The 15879-nt window shown below is 50.7% G+C and overlaps 7 protein-coding genes across 7 annotated transcripts; 4 read left to right on the top strand and 3 right to left on the bottom strand.

Annotated features, from left to right (window-relative positions):
- Positions 1 to 18: 18 nt before the first annotated feature.
- On the bottom strand, positions 19 to 2956 carry BO85DRAFT_445249 (putative pH signal transduction protein PalA). The gene is made up of 7 exons (XM_025659214.1): positions 2913 to 2956; positions 2625 to 2862; positions 2526 to 2580; positions 1575 to 2469; positions 957 to 1531; positions 511 to 913; positions 19 to 465 (listed from the first exon to the last, which is right to left on the bottom strand). The coding sequence occupies exons 1-7, from the start codon at positions 2918 to 2920 to the stop codon at positions 144 to 146; spliced, it is 2496 nt and encodes an 831-aa protein (XP_025519769.1). The 5' UTR covers positions 2921 to 2956; the 3' UTR covers positions 19 to 143.
- Positions 2957 to 3410: 454 nt separating this feature from the next.
- On the bottom strand, positions 3411 to 5130 carry BO85DRAFT_118855 (putative mitochondrial carrier protein). Its single transcript, XM_025653895.1, has 6 exons — positions 4598 to 5130; positions 4502 to 4536; positions 4378 to 4451; positions 4102 to 4320; positions 3726 to 4054; positions 3411 to 3678 (listed from the first exon to the last, which is right to left on the bottom strand). The coding sequence occupies exons 1-6, from the start codon at positions 4778 to 4780 to the stop codon at positions 3472 to 3474; spliced, it is 1047 nt and encodes a 348-aa protein (XP_025519768.1). The 5' UTR covers positions 4781 to 5130; the 3' UTR covers positions 3411 to 3471.
- Positions 5131 to 7652: 2522 nt separating this feature from the next.
- Positions 7653 to 9080, top strand: BO85DRAFT_434494 (putative sterol carrier protein; the record flags this gene model as incomplete). Its single annotated transcript, XM_025658472.1, has 2 exons — positions 7653 to 8146; positions 8198 to 9080. 2 exons carry the CDS (start codon positions 7653 to 7655, stop codon positions 9078 to 9080), a joined length of 1377 nt encoding a protein of 458 aa, XP_025519767.1.
- A 1038-nt stretch (positions 9081 to 10118) lies between these two features.
- On the bottom strand, positions 10119 to 12011 carry BO85DRAFT_465726 (uncharacterized protein; the record flags this gene model as incomplete). Its single annotated transcript, XM_025662082.1, has 4 exons — positions 10881 to 12011; positions 10304 to 10835; positions 10183 to 10263; positions 10119 to 10133 (listed from the first exon to the last, which is right to left on the bottom strand). The coding sequence occupies exons 1-4, from the start codon at positions 11663 to 11665 to the stop codon at positions 10119 to 10121; spliced, it is 1413 nt and encodes a 470-aa protein (XP_025519766.1). The 5' UTR covers positions 11666 to 12011.
- Positions 11815 to 13356, top strand: BO85DRAFT_118774 (uncharacterized protein). Its single transcript, XM_025653894.1, has 2 exons — positions 11815 to 12281; positions 12345 to 13356. The coding sequence occupies exons 1-2, from the start codon at positions 11964 to 11966 to the stop codon at positions 13176 to 13178; spliced, it is 1152 nt and encodes a 383-aa protein (XP_025519765.1). The 5' UTR covers positions 11815 to 11963; the 3' UTR covers positions 13179 to 13356.
- On the top strand, positions 13257 to 13670 carry BO85DRAFT_483866 (uncharacterized protein; the record flags this gene model as incomplete). The annotated part of the gene is made up of 1 exon (XM_025663193.1): positions 13257 to 13670. One exon carries the CDS (start codon positions 13257 to 13259, stop codon positions 13668 to 13670), a length of 414 nt encoding a protein of 137 aa, XP_025519764.1.
- Positions 13671 to 14421: 751 nt separating this feature from the next.
- Positions 14422 to 15642, top strand: BO85DRAFT_516411 (uncharacterized protein). Its single transcript, XM_025664844.1, has 2 exons — positions 14422 to 14956; positions 15019 to 15642. Exons 1-2 carry the CDS (start codon positions 14813 to 14815, stop codon positions 15355 to 15357), a joined length of 483 nt encoding a protein of 160 aa, XP_025519763.1. The 5' UTR covers positions 14422 to 14812; the 3' UTR covers positions 15358 to 15642.
- The last annotated feature ends 237 nt before the right edge of the window (positions 15643 to 15879 follow it).

Genomic DNA, 15879 nt, shown 5'->3' with positions numbered 1-15879 from the left:
CAAGTTGAGGAGTGTATATAAGTAATCATGTAGTGATGTCACTGCAGTAATATAGATCAGATCTATTAACACTGTAATGTAGATATGAACATGTATGTATGTATTCAATGCTGTACTGTATATGCTCTAGCATTAAGTGGACGTTATGAAAACTTCACTCCCTTGCTCGGATCCCACTGCCCCCCAAACCGTATCCCCATCTCCGGTGACCAGATCCCCGGAGTCATCGGTGGCCGCGCATTCGCCCGCGTAGGCTGCGGTGCCGTCATGGGCTCGGGTCTGGGTGCTGCTTGAGGAGCAGTGTACGATGGTTGCTGAACCTGCGCCGGAGGAGCATTATAGGAAGGCTGCTGAATCTGCGCCGGAGCGTTATAAGATGGCTGCGGCTGAGGCTGCGGTTGCGGCTGCAGTTGTGGCTGGCGCGAGATATTTAGCGACGCCATGGCGGCAGCACTCGAAATGTCACTATCCCGGTTAGCTAGATTCCAAGGTCAACTGGTATAAGCTTACCCCTCCAGCTGGCTGGCTTCCATTCGCCGCTTGTGCACAAACGCCTTGCTGTCGTCGCGGAAGCGTCCCACAATCTTCGCCAGATCGTTGTAGAACTTCCGTCCCACTTCGATGTTCGACAAGATCTCCTTGTACTTCAAATACCCGTTCTCCAGCTCCTGCAACGCCCGCTCGCGCTCCTTGGTCGATGCGTCGCCGGTATGTGCCCGTGTAAACGCCCGGTTGGCCTCCTGCACCCGTGCTGCGATCTCGTCTTGGTCTTGCTGTTCCCGTGTGACCATGTCTAGGTCTGTGTCATACAGATGCAGCTGCTCCTCGAAGAGATCCTCGAACTGGCTGGCCTGGATCGCCTGCATAGGAAACTCGCGCTCCAGCCGTGCCGTCTCTTTGATCAGTGCTTGGCCTACTTCTGTTAGCTCGTCCTACTACAATTGCAGGCCACTTACTGATGTCGTCCGCCCGCGCCTTGTCCTTCAATGCCTGCGCTTGCCGTTTCCGCCGGCTCTCCAGACGGCTCACCTCGCTCATACAACCCCGCAGTCGGCTCACCTCGCGCTCGACCTCCGGCGGCAGAGCAGCCCACCGGCTGCTAGGGACGTACATCTCCAGATCACGGTTCGTGCCAGTCAACACCCGGAACACTGCCGCAGAGTCTTTCAGTTTCTGCTCAACCAGGTTATCACTGCTCTGGGCCGACGTAAAGTATCCTTCGATTTCGCGCGACGTCGTGTACAACTTTGGCGCAGCCTCCTCTGAGGAAGCTCGAGACCAGCGATCGGTGCCGAATTTCCGGCGCGACGCATCATCTTCCGCTTTCTCCGCCGCCAGAAGCTCCACGCCCTCGTTGTATACAGCCCTGTCGTTGGCCTTGACCTTTGCCGTGTCCTCAAGCGACTTGCGCAGCCGGTTCAGTCCGTCCTGCTGGCGCATCTCTTCTGCGTGCGAAACCAGGGTCGGGGGAAGTCCAAGCGGTTTCTCCAAAGCCTGCAGCGATCCTGGAAGATTCAAAGAAGACAACAGACTAACTGGTTAGTCTTGCATAGCAATAGAAAGGAAAAACTTACTCCCTGAGCTTATCCGTCATATTCTCCAACTCCCCAATAATGTTCTCATTGATCAGTCGATCCCGACGATCCGAGTAGATGCTGGCAGCAATGTGCACTGCATACGGCACCAGTTTAGAGAACAGCGGTTGCCCCAGAGGCCCATTCTCGCCCAACATAGAGATAGCATCAGTCACCTGGGACGGCGCCTTCGCGGCAACCATGGACGCCCGGTCAATTAGCTTGAGCTCCGACTTGGGCGGCACCGGATTGAGGTAGATAATATCATTATCCTTCTCAGCACGCTTCAAATCCTCGGTCACCCTGGTCTTCAACCCCTGCAGATCACCGAGCACAGTCCGGTTAATCCAGCGCGATTCCTTCAACGCTTCATTGACGCATGCCTCGCTGTCCCTCAGACGAGCAACCTCCTCACCGTACTTGCGCTTCTCCAAGCAATCCAAGGACTGCCGGTACTGCGCAGCAGCAGCAAAATGATGATGCTTAGCCGTCATATGGTGAATCCACTCAGGACTGATAGCATTCGACTTGACCGCATGATCTCCCGCCTCTGCATAAAAGTCCGAGACCTTGGCCGCCAACCGAGCAATCGACGCATCCTTCAGCCCGTCCTTGACAGCCTTCTGCCAGAAACATTCCTGAGCCTGTGCCAAAAGCAGTTGCTCCAAGCTCTGCAGTGTCATATCATCCATATCCTCGGGAGGCGACGTCCGCAGGTCGGGAAGGATATCCGACCGCAAGTGAGTCAGAACCCCAGCCGCCTGGCAGAAGTAATTGCACGCCTGCTTGAGACCATCCGATGTCGTGCGGTTCACGGAAAATGCCAGCTGCGAGTACAGCGCAGCCAGGTTGAAGATAACGTTCGCAAGCTCGAAGCGGATATTATTCTGCGAAACTGGGACCGGTCAGCCATCACCATCACCACCCCAATCCCTGATAGATATCACTTACTCGGTCTAGAAGTATTGAATCCAAACGCAGGATACCACGGAAATTCCACCCCAACCTGCTCATGTTAACTTTATCCCTCTGCATCATCGATCTACTCACATCCACCGGAAACTTCCCACCCAGCCATTTCAGCTGCGCCGCATAGGTGACCAATCGACTGACCCCGCTGACATGAGGCTCCTGGACATTGATCGCTTCGTTTCGCAGTCGCTCGATGATCAATAGATCCTCGGCGAACATGTCCGGGCGTTGGTCATATTTGGAGGAGATGTATTGCGTGATGGCATTCGACAGCGTGACGGAGTGCGACCGCCGAAACGGAACCTGGAGGATATTACTGGAGAGAGTTAGCAGTATTCATCATGTAGATGTAGCAGCAGCACGTACGACGCCATCGTGTCAGTCGAGAGAGCATAGACATGCAGCCAGATCTCCGGAAGTTTTGTTGACGGAAAAGCCCAACCCCACCCGGGCAACGCATGACGTTGTGGGTGCCTGAGGCAGAAGTACGTTACATCCCACTTAAGGCTGTGCCACAATACACCATGTACTTACACCTGCTGCAGCAATGTACATCATCAGTTTGTATTTTCGGCTAGTATGTACTATTTACTTCCAGTTGAGCAATATCCTTCCTATCCACCAATGCCCAACCATATCCTGTTCAATGAGCCAGCTCATCTGCTATGTTGTGATGTATTCAATCAACCAGCCACCAATGCTTCTGTAGACGTTCAACCTTCCAGATAATCAACACTTCTTAAGAAGTATTCAATCAGCCAGCTCATCAATACTTCCTAGAAGTATTTAATCTTCCAGATAGCCAATACCTCCTAGAAGTATTTAATCTTCCAGATAGCCAATACCTCAGTAGATGTATTCAGCATTCCGCTCGGTTTTGCGGTTGAGGAATGTAATCATTCAGCTCATCAATCCCGCTCCTGATTTAATCATCGAGATTATCGATTCTTTTGTTCATGTATTCGTAGATGCTCAGAAGAATCATGTTGTTGATAGCAGTACGGACCAAAATGATCGACAAACCCTTGTAGATGCTGGACTTCGCCATAGCCGAGGCCGCCTCTCCGACTTCCTTGGACTTGCCAAGCAGCACGCTCTGAGCGCGAGTCTTGCGGGTGTCAAGCGGGTAGGTCTATCTCGTTAGCGTCTTCACCTCCAGTCTGTACAACGTACACTTACACAAAACCAGGGCATGGTGCTGCAGATCGCACCAGCAATCGCGGGCGCTCCTGTTCCCTTACCCATTTCTCTTTCCGCAATCTGCTTGACAGTCTCATACACGCCAAAGTACAGGCCGGTGCCAACAGTGTCGCGCAGGGCATGAAGATGGAATCCGGTGTACAGTCCGCGGAAACCATATCTCTTGTAGATCTGTCGGAACGCTTCGGTAGTGCTAAGACGTGGCATGTTACGCAGTGAAGGGTCATTGGGCGCATTGTTAGAGGCCTGGGAACGGTGGGACATCAAGACCGAGGTCTGAACTACGTTCTTCGCAAGCTCAAAGGGACCTGTTCTCGTTAGTAGACTTCTGAGTATGGTGTAAACCGCGTCTTACAAGCAACTGGCGAACTGACGAGCCCTGCAAAAAGACCAGCAGCGGTAAAGGTAACCACAGTAGAAACAGTGGGGCTGCTGCCTTCCTGGTCGTAGATTTCCAAAGGTGACTCCCCGGTCATTCTCTGGATAAAGTCGGAGACCTTATTCTTGGCAAAGGCATAGGTGGTAAAGTTCATCACTCTGACCGCCGTAACGCTTGCAAGAGGTGGCAGAGCGCCTGATTTCAACAAAGCATTAACATCCGCTGTAAGAATGCTGGGTGAGGTCAACCTACCAGCCACGTAACCACGCGGGCCTTCAGTACGCCACAAATAGCGGATACACTGAGCTACATTTTGAAAGTTGTGTCTGTCAAGGTCAGTACATCTGAAGCAGTAGCAAGTAAATACCCTACTTACGTCTGCATACGGGTTTTGACGTTTTCCAGGGGAGTCTGCAAGCAGCTAGTCAGTTCCTCTTGCTCGACCTCTTGACGCGTAGCGCGTAGCACTCACCACTGCGAGCGTAGCGAAGACAGTGGATGACGCCGAGGCTACCTGAGTCTTGTAGCTCTTAAGCAGTTTGTTGCGTGTCGCTTCATCCATCGTCAAAGTGGTTTGCGTCGACCGGGCTAAGGGAGAAGGTTGAGGGGGGGGAGGTGAGAAGGGTGCATGTTCAGAGTGTTTGTCAAGAGTCATTCCTGGAGGTATCCCATCTGTGGCAGATGAAGTGCTCCGTGTTGATCGCTTAGTCGTCGTCGCCGGCGGAGACCGTGAGGGTCAGTGAAGGAGATGGTGAGATGCAGGCTGGGGAACCCTATGGAACGCAAAGCGGTCTCTCAACGTGCGAGCAGACCGTTCGGCGTCCCACAATTGTCCATGAAGCAGGCCTCAGCAAGCCTGGTGATCGCACAGCTGTCCACAACAAGGGAACGTGAACGTTGGCGTATATATGAAATGATTGTGCAACTTCGAGCAACCGAGGCAGTGACAGCACTCAGCTTCACAAGCAATAGTCAAGCTCGGACGCACTCAACCTGGTCGTGATGGTATGAACAAAAGCTTTGTTCCAGTGCAAGAACGTGCAGACAATCCCTCTTCCACACCCAGGAACTATATCGAGACAAACGACGTCGTCTGAGCTATCTGGACAGGACGCACAGGTCATTAGCCATTTTGGTTCTTTTCATCCGCACCAACCCCGCCATCATAGCGGGACCACATTATTCTTTAAACCCAGTTACCTCCGTCCGAGCAACATCATGGACCTGGGCTGGATAACTTACCTCCAGAAGACGAACTCGACTGTCGGGAGTGGAAGAAGGGTCAATGAGGCGGGGACAATGGGCCGTGCGGGCGAGAAATCCAGAGTCGAAATGCAAGAAAAGAGGGAGGAGGGAGCGGCGGAGATCATCACGATGGACTACCGAGTTGGTTTTAGGTCCTTATTGGGAGAAAGTTAAGTTGACTAGTTAAGTTAGTGACCTTTCCAGCTTGTCTGCGGGTTTTCTGACTAAGGCAGGGAATCTTCCCCAAGAATCAGGCAAACAACAACGAGGCATGTGGCCGGTGCTTCTGGATGCGGTTTAGTGGCAGCCGGGCTGTGACGTCGTTGTGAAAGCATCCAGTGCGACAAACCGAGTATTTTATGATACGTTTAGTACGACTCGACCACCAGAGAGGACTTGACGGATGTCTCTGCCAGAGGGCAAGCGCGTCTATTACTCGCAGCCGATCAAACTGTTCTCCTCTACGAGACATGGTACAATGTACATTCCCAAACCCATTTGCGCAACCTCAGCTCTGATGTGTGACATTTTCCGTATTGGTTCTTTTGTTGCCGAGAATCCACCCTCGAACCTCGAACTGGGGAGCTAAACCCAAAGAGGGAGGCGTGGCAAGGGAGCTTGCGTCGGACTAAGCCAGTCCGGCGGTTGGAGGTACCCGCTCTGCCTGACGAGCCACTCATCAGGCGGATGCTCACGGATTAATGCTCTCCCTCATGGCCACGCTTGCTGCATAGTCCGCAGTCATTGGCTCCTCTCCGGCGGACGGGCAGATGGACGAAGGAGGGCGGGATGCGTCTGGAACTGGATATGGCTGTGGAAGCCAGGTACATCTCTCTGCTCGCCTCCAATCATGGCATTCCGCAGCTCTCCTCTACAGCATTGAGTGTCGGTCCACCTAGACCGGTGCATGCATGTCTTGGTTGACACTACTAAACGTACTTGGTAACATCAATGCTACGAGTGGTCAGAGTCTTCTGACGGTCCTGCCTGGTATACTACTAGTACTGCGCAGTTACAAATAGCAAGCGATTTCACATGCAAAGCGGGCGGGATAAGTCATTTTCCAATGATGGACGTATCCCTTCCTACTTCCTGCGCGTGGCATCTCCTGTTGCTCTTGACCCAATTCTGTAAATCACTTTAAGGCAGGAAACCAAGCTCCAACAACATGTGGCCAGAAGACAGTGGCATACCGCGGTACGAGCGAATAACGTTCCCCAGTCATCTCTGGACAAAGTTAAGGGCGACGGTGGACAACCATGGTCTCTCGTGCCAGTGCCACCCATCCTGAGAATGGTGTCGTAATACGGCCAAGTTCGATTGTTCTCGAGCGATTTATTGTGCCAGCACTATTGGCTTAGCGGGAATAAACCTCGTCCTGCTGATGTGTTCCAGCGTTGAGTGGACTAACCATGGGTACATTGTTGGTCAGAACTCATTGTTGATCCACGGGAGGCCATCCCCGGGAAGGATGGATATGCATGGATCAGGATTCGGTCGATCTCAGCATCCCTCAATACCCCACATATTGCAGTAGCTACCGTACTGTCCATACGCTGTAGTACACAGTATCCCTTTCGTGGTGCATCAGCAGATAGTTCATGGGCACCGAGTTGTCAGGGATAATGTGTGGATGCCCAGTGCATGTCGGGTTGTCAGTATATACTTTGATGTTGTGCAATGGTGGAGTCCACCCATAGAGGACTGCCCATCAACAGCACTACTTCCTCCCCTGTTAATGAGAGGAATGCTTGCAGAATAATGCTCAGTGGCACTTGGAACTGCATAATTCATTCAGCTCATCCTAGCCTTTGACATCCTCGGGACTGACTTGTTGGGGACTTTGAAAAGGCCCGGCTTCACATGGGATGAACATGAAGTGATGATGTGCATCTGCCGATGTCCACATCTTTTACCCAAAGCTTGGATAGTACTAAGATAAACATCAGGGCTACCTGAAGAGATTATCGACCAAAACTATCGACTTGATTGCATAAGAGCACAATGCAGTGGTTGTGCATGAACAACTGGGGTCAGCTTATCCTCGGGACCTCGGTCGGCACGGTTCCCCGCAGGGGAATCTCTCCGCATCCAACGGTCCTCAGTTTATCTCCGCTGCTATCCCCATGTGCTTCAGGGGTTGGGTTTATTTTAACGTTGCACCCGTATTCTAATTCTATACTCACAGAAGAACTATCCATTGACAAGATTTCTGCAAGCTTGCAGCTTCTCTTACGACCAACTAACGAAAAATCACGAACTATAACGAGACTCCATCCACCATGGGAAAGAAGCCATCTGGTCCCGCCTACGTCCTTGGCGTGGGAATGACCAAGTTCATCAAACCACGCGGCAAGGTCGATTACCATGAGCTTGGTTTTGAAGCTGGCGTCAAGGCCATGCTGGATGCGCATATCAACTACGACGACGTCGAGCAAGGTGTCGCCTGCTACGTCTACGGTGACAGCACTTGCGGTCAGCGCGTGTTCTATCAGTTCGGTCTGACCCAGATTCCCATTTACAATGTCAACAACAACTGCTCCACTGGATCCACCGGCCTGGCCATGGCTCGCACCATGGTCTCTCATGGAGCTGCTGATTGTGTCTTGGTTGTCGGTTTCGAGAAGATGAGCCCTGGAAGTCTGCAGTCAGTCTATAATGACCGCGCCAATCCTACCGGACTGTTCGGTACCATGATGGCAGAAACTAGGGGAATCACCAATGCTCCTGGTGCTGCACAAATGTTTGGCAATGCTGGACGTGAATATATGGAGAAGTAAGTTGCTTACGCCGTTTGTTCATATGTACGAGTACTAACAAGAACTAGATACGGCGCTAAGACAGAGGACTTTGCCGAGATTGCTCGTATCAACCACGAGCACTCGAAGCGCAACCCATACTCTCAGTTCCAGGACGAATACACACTCGAGCAGATTCTTAAGGCGCCCAAGATCCACGAACCTCTCACTAAGCTGCAGTGTTGCCCGACGTCGGATGGAGCTGCCGCCGCCGTCATTGTCTCCCAAGCATTCCTCGATGCACGCCCGCATCTCAAAGATCAGGCCATCCTCATCGCGGGCCAGCAGCTCGCTTCGGACAACAGCTCGCTCTACAACCGCAGCTCCATTGACTTGATGGGCTTCGGTATGTCCCGCGGGGCATGCCGCGCCGCGACTGCAGAAGCTGGCGTCAACGTGAAGGACATCAAGGTCTGCGAGCTGCACGACTGCTTCTCCGCCAACGAGATGATCGCCATCGACGCCCTAGAGCTTTCCGATCCCGGAAAGGCTCACGAAATGGTTCGAAAGGGAGACATCACCTACGGAGGCAAGATGGTCATCAACCCATCGGGCGGTCTCATCTCCAAGGGTCACCCATTGGGCGCCACGGGTCTGGCGCAATGTGCAGAGCTGGTCTGGCATTTGCGCGGCTGGGCCAACAACCGCCTGGTCAATGGAACTGATGCCGCACTCCAGCACAACCTGGGCTTGGGCGGTGCCGTTGTCGTAACGGTGTACAAGCGCGCAGATGGCAAGGTTGCCACACCGGTGCCATCCGACGTCGTTGCTAAGATTTCCGGGCTTGGCTATAACCCGGCCGTGGAGGCCAAGGGCTTCACGGCGGAACAGGCCAAGTCCGTGCAGAGCAAGAACCACAGCGACACGTGGGCATTGGGCGATACGCAGGAGAGGGTTCTCGCACGTTTCTAAGAAGTATAGCTAGCTCTGAGATGATAGTAATGGCAGATTGTATATCCCAAAATGCACACAACATATAATGCAGTGCCCAGTACCACAGCTTGTTGTAGCATCCCAAGTAGTATACCCCGATTGTACAACCTCCCAAGAACACCATCCAAGTCCAATACAACCAGGACATCCCAGCTAAGCAAAAAAAGCACCCACAAAGTTACACACACACACACACACACACACACACATCCCCCTCCATCCAAAACCCTCCAACCCAACCCGCCGCAATAATAATACTAATTGATAAACCCGATGGCTGGGGGGTTGGGTGGGGCCTACAGCACCAGCTTACTAAGCACCTCACTCCACCGCCCGAGATAAAATAAATTTTCGCGAAATCTCCTTTTCTTCTTTTTTTTCTTTTCCTCTTCAAGGTCTCCAACATACCCTTGTTGATGGATAAACTCTCCATTCCACTAGCAAATTTTAGCTTCGAGACCGAGAGTGATATAATCATGCTCGTTCTAATCCCATTGCCTGACAACTGTTCACGGGGTCGTTTGGGTTCGCTTTGAGCATACACCATTTTACTATTACTATTATTATTATCATCGTTGATTGGATATGATTGGCGACGGAAGAAAATGAGCTTCCTTAGCTAGTGATATTCTTTCATTGTTGCTCAAAGTTTTGAAATGTTGAACTAACTATAGGTTTTTATATCATCATAACATGGAAGACAAGAGGGAGGAATGGAAGGAAGGAAGGAAGGAAGGAGTCGGCACATTCGAAGCCTTGTCCGTCGTATCCCCATGATTCGTCGAGGTCAAAATCGTGCCAAGAGTGATCGGATTATTTGGACAAAAAATACGTCCTCAAATCTCTCCCTCGTGTTGCGACCGCCTGTTTCTTGTATGGGGTGGTACGTGTCAAAGTAGGGAGGTACATACTATCCTTTCGATTTGGATTGGTTATGCGTAGTGGCAATTTAGATCAATTGAAAAGATATCAAGAGCAAAAATCACGCCTTACAATCTCCTTTTTGTTCAAAGTAATTCAGTTCACATTCTGCTATAACTTAAGAACATAAGAAAAAATGATTGCATATATGCGAGCATACGTGGGAAACATCGTCATCATCCTCCAACTGACCGACAGCTTGTGCAGCGAGAATGTTTACATGAAAGGCACTCGCTGGCTTCTGCATCTGCATTCCGTGATTCTCCACACCGACAACATACCCACCACAGAAGTTTCCAATATTGGGATTCCGTTGCTGCGTCTTTGCCAGAAGACGTTTTCTCCGAAGTGCTGGGTTCTGGTGCCTCGAACCCGATCCAATCGGGAGCATCTTGGAACCGTCCTGGTACATTCCCATAGGCGCGACCATCACAATTGTATGCGTAGGCCACACGAATCTCTTCTGCATTGTCCGCCCGCCGATGCCAACGCAATGCAAGAAGTGCCAGTTTCTCTAGATGTTTGGCCACGTGACTCTCCCAGCTTGTGTCGGAAGTTGTGCTCAGCGTGCATAAGGGACACTCTGTTGGCCAGTCTATTGGCCACTCTGGTAGACGACGCTCTCGTGGGTACTCCGGTCGACACTCTGGTTGATAGCCTAAGAGCCCATTAGCCAACTCCTTGAGATGAAGTTGGCAGTGTGCGGACCATTCTTGCCGGGATTCATACAGACGAAAAGGCGATGGGCAGCATGGGAAGACACAGACATATGGCATGATGTCGTCGAGGACGTGCTGGGCCCAAGAATGTTCACTGCAATCAACCCGGACCATGAAGAAGCAATAAGGGCATTCATACCTTTCCCCCACTATCTGACAGGGGAAAAAAACCATTGCTTCATCACCTTCTTGTTCAAGAAGTGCTGCACGCGAGCAATTGGAGTCCTTCAATTCCTCCAGCTCCCCAAGCTGTAACATGTCCCGGTTGACAGAATTTGGTGTGTCAGACTCGCCTTCCTCGAGCTTGTCCAGTCCTATAGCGAGGTTCGAATGGCATTCTCTCCTATACTGCAGCATTTTCCGGCGCAGTGATATCGCTATTGCAAGCCGATCGACGATTTGAAGATCTACCTGAGGGTAACTCTCGAGAATGAAGTATCTATCGGAATACCCAAACGACAGCGCGTCAGACTTCGTGATCCCTAGAACAAAATGGGTTCTGGCAGGTTGACGAATTGCCGGTGCAATACGGAAGAGACAGTCCACTGTATTATGCACAGAGTGATAGATTAACTCGACTTCTGTCTGGAGCTTTGTCTGGAGATTCTCGTTCATATCAGGATCCGGATGCTTCCCATAAATAGGATTTGCTATCTCCCGCAAATTTTCACAGCTCCTTTGAAGCTGTTCAAGAAGGCTGGAAATCTGATTCTTGAGGTGAGGTGAGTCGCGCAGTCTGTAGTCCAACGACAATGAACTGCGTTCATCGGCACCAACATCGGCAGCCCACGCTCGCAACCGCCCTATTTCATCTTCCCAGAGAGACACGGGGATCTGATCAATGAACAGCCCAAGCTGTACGAATGAGATCCAGTTCCCCAACTCTCTGATAGCGAATACAGTAGGTGAGATAGCTTGATCCATTTTTGATGCTATGGCGACAGATTGCCTGGTCTGAGTTGAGAGAGGCCACAGTGAAGATTGTTGCAAGCGCCAGCCTGACGTGAGCAGTTCATGTATTACAGAGAGCAGGGTATGAGGGTCATTTGTTGCACTCGTCCAGTCCCAGCCTCGCCTGCTATACAGACTGTCTCTTCCTCATTGCTGCTGTTTCATAAGTCCGGCACTGCAAAATGGCTACTGGCCTCGAAGCAGCGGGTGTCGTTCTAGCCCTTCTGCACTGCTGGTACACCAGATCGGCAGCTATGTCCGAGGGTTCCAGATGTTAAATCACCTAAAATCAGAGGTTTACCGGAGCTGGATGGAACGCAACTACATCGCCTTAGAAAATGAAAGGGCAATCTTGCTCAATACACTGCTGGTCGCTGTGGACGGAATCACTTACTATGGATTTGGTGATCGGAGGAGGGATCCCACTTTCAGATTCTGGAAAAGCCCGGAGCTACAGTACCAGCTGAGGCGGAAGCTTGGAGATACTTATTATGACCAATTCACGAAAACATTGAAAGTGCTATTAGGCCTGCTAGATACGCTATCCGAGGAGTTGGGCTTGATTGTTGACAGAACTGGCAGTGGAGTTGTGAGTGGAACAAGCATCTTCATTAGGTTTCCAAGCCGCTGACCAAGTTCACGTGCCTGCCAGGTAACCAACATTAGCTCCCCCAGGAAGCTCGAAAAACAGCTCGAGAAAATCCGCCATCTCTCCCTACATAAAGTTTACGAACGTCGGATCAAACAGATCGCGTATTACAGCGGCCATCTACAGACCTTCGTGGCGCAATGCAATCAGATTCGGGAGATAAATGCAAGAAGGGCCGTATCCCAAGAAACGCTACGGCAACACCAAATAGACCGTCAATTAGCAAGCAGCCTGCATAATGCGATCATTAACGGGAATTATTGGCCATGTCTTTGCAAGCCTCAGCACAGAATTTACTTTATGTTTGACTTCTCGAACTCCCCATGGACATGTGACCCGTCAAACCTACCGGACTTTGAATCTCAGACGATTAAATTGAAGATGGAGGTCCTGACTTTGGAGAACCCTAATCGCTGGCACGAAGTCGAGGCTAAACCAGATAATCATAGTCTCCCGCAGGAACTGTGTCGTGATAGCCATACTACGTCAAGCCAGCAAGGGCTATCAACTGATGAAAACATACCCAACATCAGCTTCCCCCAAGGAGTTTCAGGTACCGAACAAGGAACCGTCATTGGAGCCCAAGACCTGCCGGCTGCAGTTCAGATCACCAATATGTGCGTTTCACTGTCAGCCGTCGGTATCAACGAGAGCAATGAGATGCTTCTCGGGTACGTGACAGACACAATGCACAGACATGATATTTACCATCTGGGAAGCAATGCAGAGAGCGTACGGAACATACATTCAAAATCTCTTGAAGAGCTATTTGCAATACTGTCCTCCTCGCCTTATGATATTACTGCTCAAGAAACCTTTACGTTTCAAGATCCTTAAATCGCGGTAGATCTTGCATGTGCAGTTCTTCACTTTCACGGGAGCTGGCTCAAAAGAGAGTGGAGAGCTCGAGACATCATGGTTTTCAAAGAGCCACGCGTCTCAGAACATGAACCCGCACTCAGACCCGTACCCGTACCCTATGTTGAGTGGGACCTGAATAATGAGCCCAGTCAGGTACAGGCGGGCACACCTTTTATCCATTTGGGGTTCGTACTGGTGGAGCTGTCTCAGTGTCAGACCCTGGAGGCGTTAAAGAAAGGGGAAGATCATGATGAAGTGCAGATTGTGGCTAATCGCAACACGGCACTCCGCCTTCTACCACTTGTGGAGGCGAAAAGCGGGCAAAGCTATCGTCAGGTGACAGAACAATGCTTGAATTGGCAGAATTGTACACTTGACAACGATAATATCTCCAAGGCAGTTCGGTCAATCACTGCGCCTCTGGTGGGATACTGGAGGATTCTCAAAGGGACAGAGCATCCACACTGAGGGAGGTACAGAAGTGAACAAATACTTGAATTCCTTTGGTGAGTATATCCCACTCGACATTGCCACTGCACCATACCAATCGCTAATAGTATAAGCTTTTTTCGTGTTTTCTGAAGTAGTGAAATAATGCTCTGTCAAATTGCACAATTTGTTGTTAAAAATTGATTGACCACCTTAGGCGTCAGCCAGCTAACAATGGAAGATCCGATCAGTAAGGAAGTATGCAAAATAACTTTGGGTTAATATTTGTAGTTCGGCTCTTAGTCTAAAACTGTTTCGAACCTCCTGGCAACAACAAGTACGCGACTGTTGCACAACCTCACCTTGATCATTCCACGATGACTTTTCCGCCACAAGGAGAACGCCCTTCATCGAATGCGATCCATCCCAGGCTGAATTAACTCCCATCATTGAGCAAATAACCCTCCTGTCATCGTGAAACAGACGCGTTAGTCTCGCAGCTGCTGTCAAGCATGCATCCTGGATGCACACGCGGCTCTCCTGCAGAACGGTTAGGAGGAGTAAACCATGCCGCGCAATAAACCAAGGATATCAGACAATTGTGTAAGACCCTGTCCCCCGGAATGTGCCCTTCTTAGTGCCGGTTTGCCGATCCACGTACCCATCAAGCTTTCTCCCTCCACCCACCTACATGAGGATGTGCCGCCCTGAGCACCCCTTGCGTCCATCAAGGTACACAACGGGATAAACCAGCCAAACATACACCACCATCGACCAAGCCCTTGGATTCCACAAATATGAGCCACGCGGATCATCTATGTTTTGAGTCCATCGCGAGTGTGCGCGGTCCCTTCGTTCTCCATCCCAACCAGGGGAATGTCAGACAACCCACTGTTGAAACCTGGGAGCCAAGGACAAATATAAAAATGCCCACGAGGTCAGCTCCGTAGCACACCAGGCGAGCATTCGGATTCATTTCTGCAGTGGTCTGGTCGTTTGTCTCATACTTATCCTTCCTCTTCTACTACTACTCTACTCCTATTTGCAATCTTGATCAATCACACTTGGCTATAGATCGATCTACATTCATCTATCACGCCTATCCACACTCTTTATTTATTTATCTCACTTCAATTCTCGATCTCTTCTCACTTCCCACATACCCACATATCATCATCACAATGGCCCGTCTCAGCCTTTCCATCTTCGTCCTCTGCCTCTTCCTGGCCCTCATGGTCTCGGCCATGCCCGTCAAGCGCGAGAACTCCAGCGGTAATGAGCTGGACGGCACTCTCGCCGAACAGGTCGCAGAACAATCCCTCGAGGTAATTCATATTCCCTCTCTTACTCAACACCTTATCCAGATTCTGACGTAACAACCCTATAGTCCGCCAGCAAGATGCTCGACCAAATAACCGGCAAGGACGACGACGACAAGAAGAAGCCCGCCCCCAGCGGCACCACCGACAGCAAGCCCTCTCCCACTGGCACCAAGCACGCAACCGAGTCCCAGACTGCCCCTAAGACCGAGGAGAAGGTGGCAAACACTGAGCCCTCCGCTACCACCCCTACCTCTTCCGAGGAGACCCCCTCAACCTCTAGCTCTGCCCCCTCGACCGCGTCGTCGCACGTCGTGAATGACAACCCACTCTCGAAGATCCCTCTTGTGGGTGACTTGTTGAGCGGTGGTGGTTCTGGCTCTCTTACTGGAGGACTCTTGGGTTAAGTCATCCAACCTTCCCAATATGGAATGAGGAGTTGTGTGTTGTCGTTGTCGCCTTCATGTATGTTTGTTTCTATAAGCATACATGCATGTGAGATGGCAGTTTGATATTTGGATGGAAAGAAAAGGAAGAAAAGAAAGAAAAGAAAGAAAAGAAAGGGATCTTTGGGATGGACTTGAGTGCGTTGAGTCTGTCTTTGTTAAATCTCTTTTTATCATTTTGAAAACGATAGTAATGGTTTAGTGTAGCTAGCTAGATGCATTGAATGGAATCCAAATCATCAAACTAAATTAAGACAATTCAGTGTAGGGGATATGCGTTTAGCTAGCTCGTAGTGAATCAAGCACGTGGTTTTGAGGAGGGACTCATGGCCATTGCTCAGGACGGTGTAGGCTTCATACATATCTGCTTTATTTGGGTCTTGAAGTAACATGAGAAGTGAGAGTTTAAGTACAGCAGAGAGGGCAATTAGGAAGACGTTGCCCAGGGTATACCGAAAAGAAGGATGGACGTCACGAGGTGAT

This window comes from Aspergillus piperis (genome assembly GCF_003184755.1).
Source record: "Aspergillus piperis CBS 112811 unplaced genomic scaffold BO85scaffold_2, whole genome shotgun sequence".
Classification (NCBI taxonomy): Eukaryota; Fungi; Ascomycota; class Eurotiomycetes; order Eurotiales; family Aspergillaceae; genus Aspergillus; species Aspergillus piperis.
This window is presented reverse-complemented; position numbering and strand designations above follow the sequence as displayed.

Excerpts from the sequence above, each read along its gene's own strand:
- BO85DRAFT_445249 (XM_025659214.1), bottom strand. Across the intron at positions 1,532-1,574 it reads ATGACGGATAAGCTCAGGGA|TCTGTTGTCTTCTTTGAATC; the intron begins GTAAGTTTTTCC and ends CTAACCAGTTAG. Across the intron at positions 914-956 it reads GGCGCGGGCGGACGACATCA|GCCAAGCACTGATCAAAGAG; the intron begins GTAAGTGGCCTG and ends TAACAGAAGTAG.
- BO85DRAFT_118855 (XM_025653895.1), bottom strand. The coding sequence starts at position 4,780 with ATGACTCTTGACAAACACTCTGAACATGCACCCTTCTCACCTCCCCCC. Across the intron at positions 4,452-4,501 it reads GTCAAAACCCGTATGCAGAC|ACACAACTTTCAAAATGTAG; the intron begins GTAAGTAGGGTA and ends TGACCTTGACAG. Across the intron at positions 3,679-3,725 it reads GCACCATGCCCTGGTTTTGT|ACCTACCCGCTTGACACCCG; the intron begins GTAAGTGTACGT and ends CTAACGAGATAG.
- BO85DRAFT_118774 (XM_025653894.1), top strand. The coding sequence starts at position 11,964 with ATGTTAAATCACCTAAAATCAGAGGTTTACCGGAGCTGGATGGAACGC. Across the intron at positions 12,282-12,344 it reads ACAGAACTGGCAGTGGAGTT|GTAACCAACATTAGCTCCCC; the intron begins GTGAGTGGAACA and ends CGTGCCTGCCAG.
- BO85DRAFT_516411 (XM_025664844.1), top strand. The coding sequence starts at position 14,813 with ATGGCCCGTCTCAGCCTTTCCATCTTCGTCCTCTGCCTCTTCCTGGCC. Across the intron at positions 14,957-15,018 it reads TCGCAGAACAATCCCTCGAG|TCCGCCAGCAAGATGCTCGA; the intron begins GTAATTCATATT and ends ACAACCCTATAG.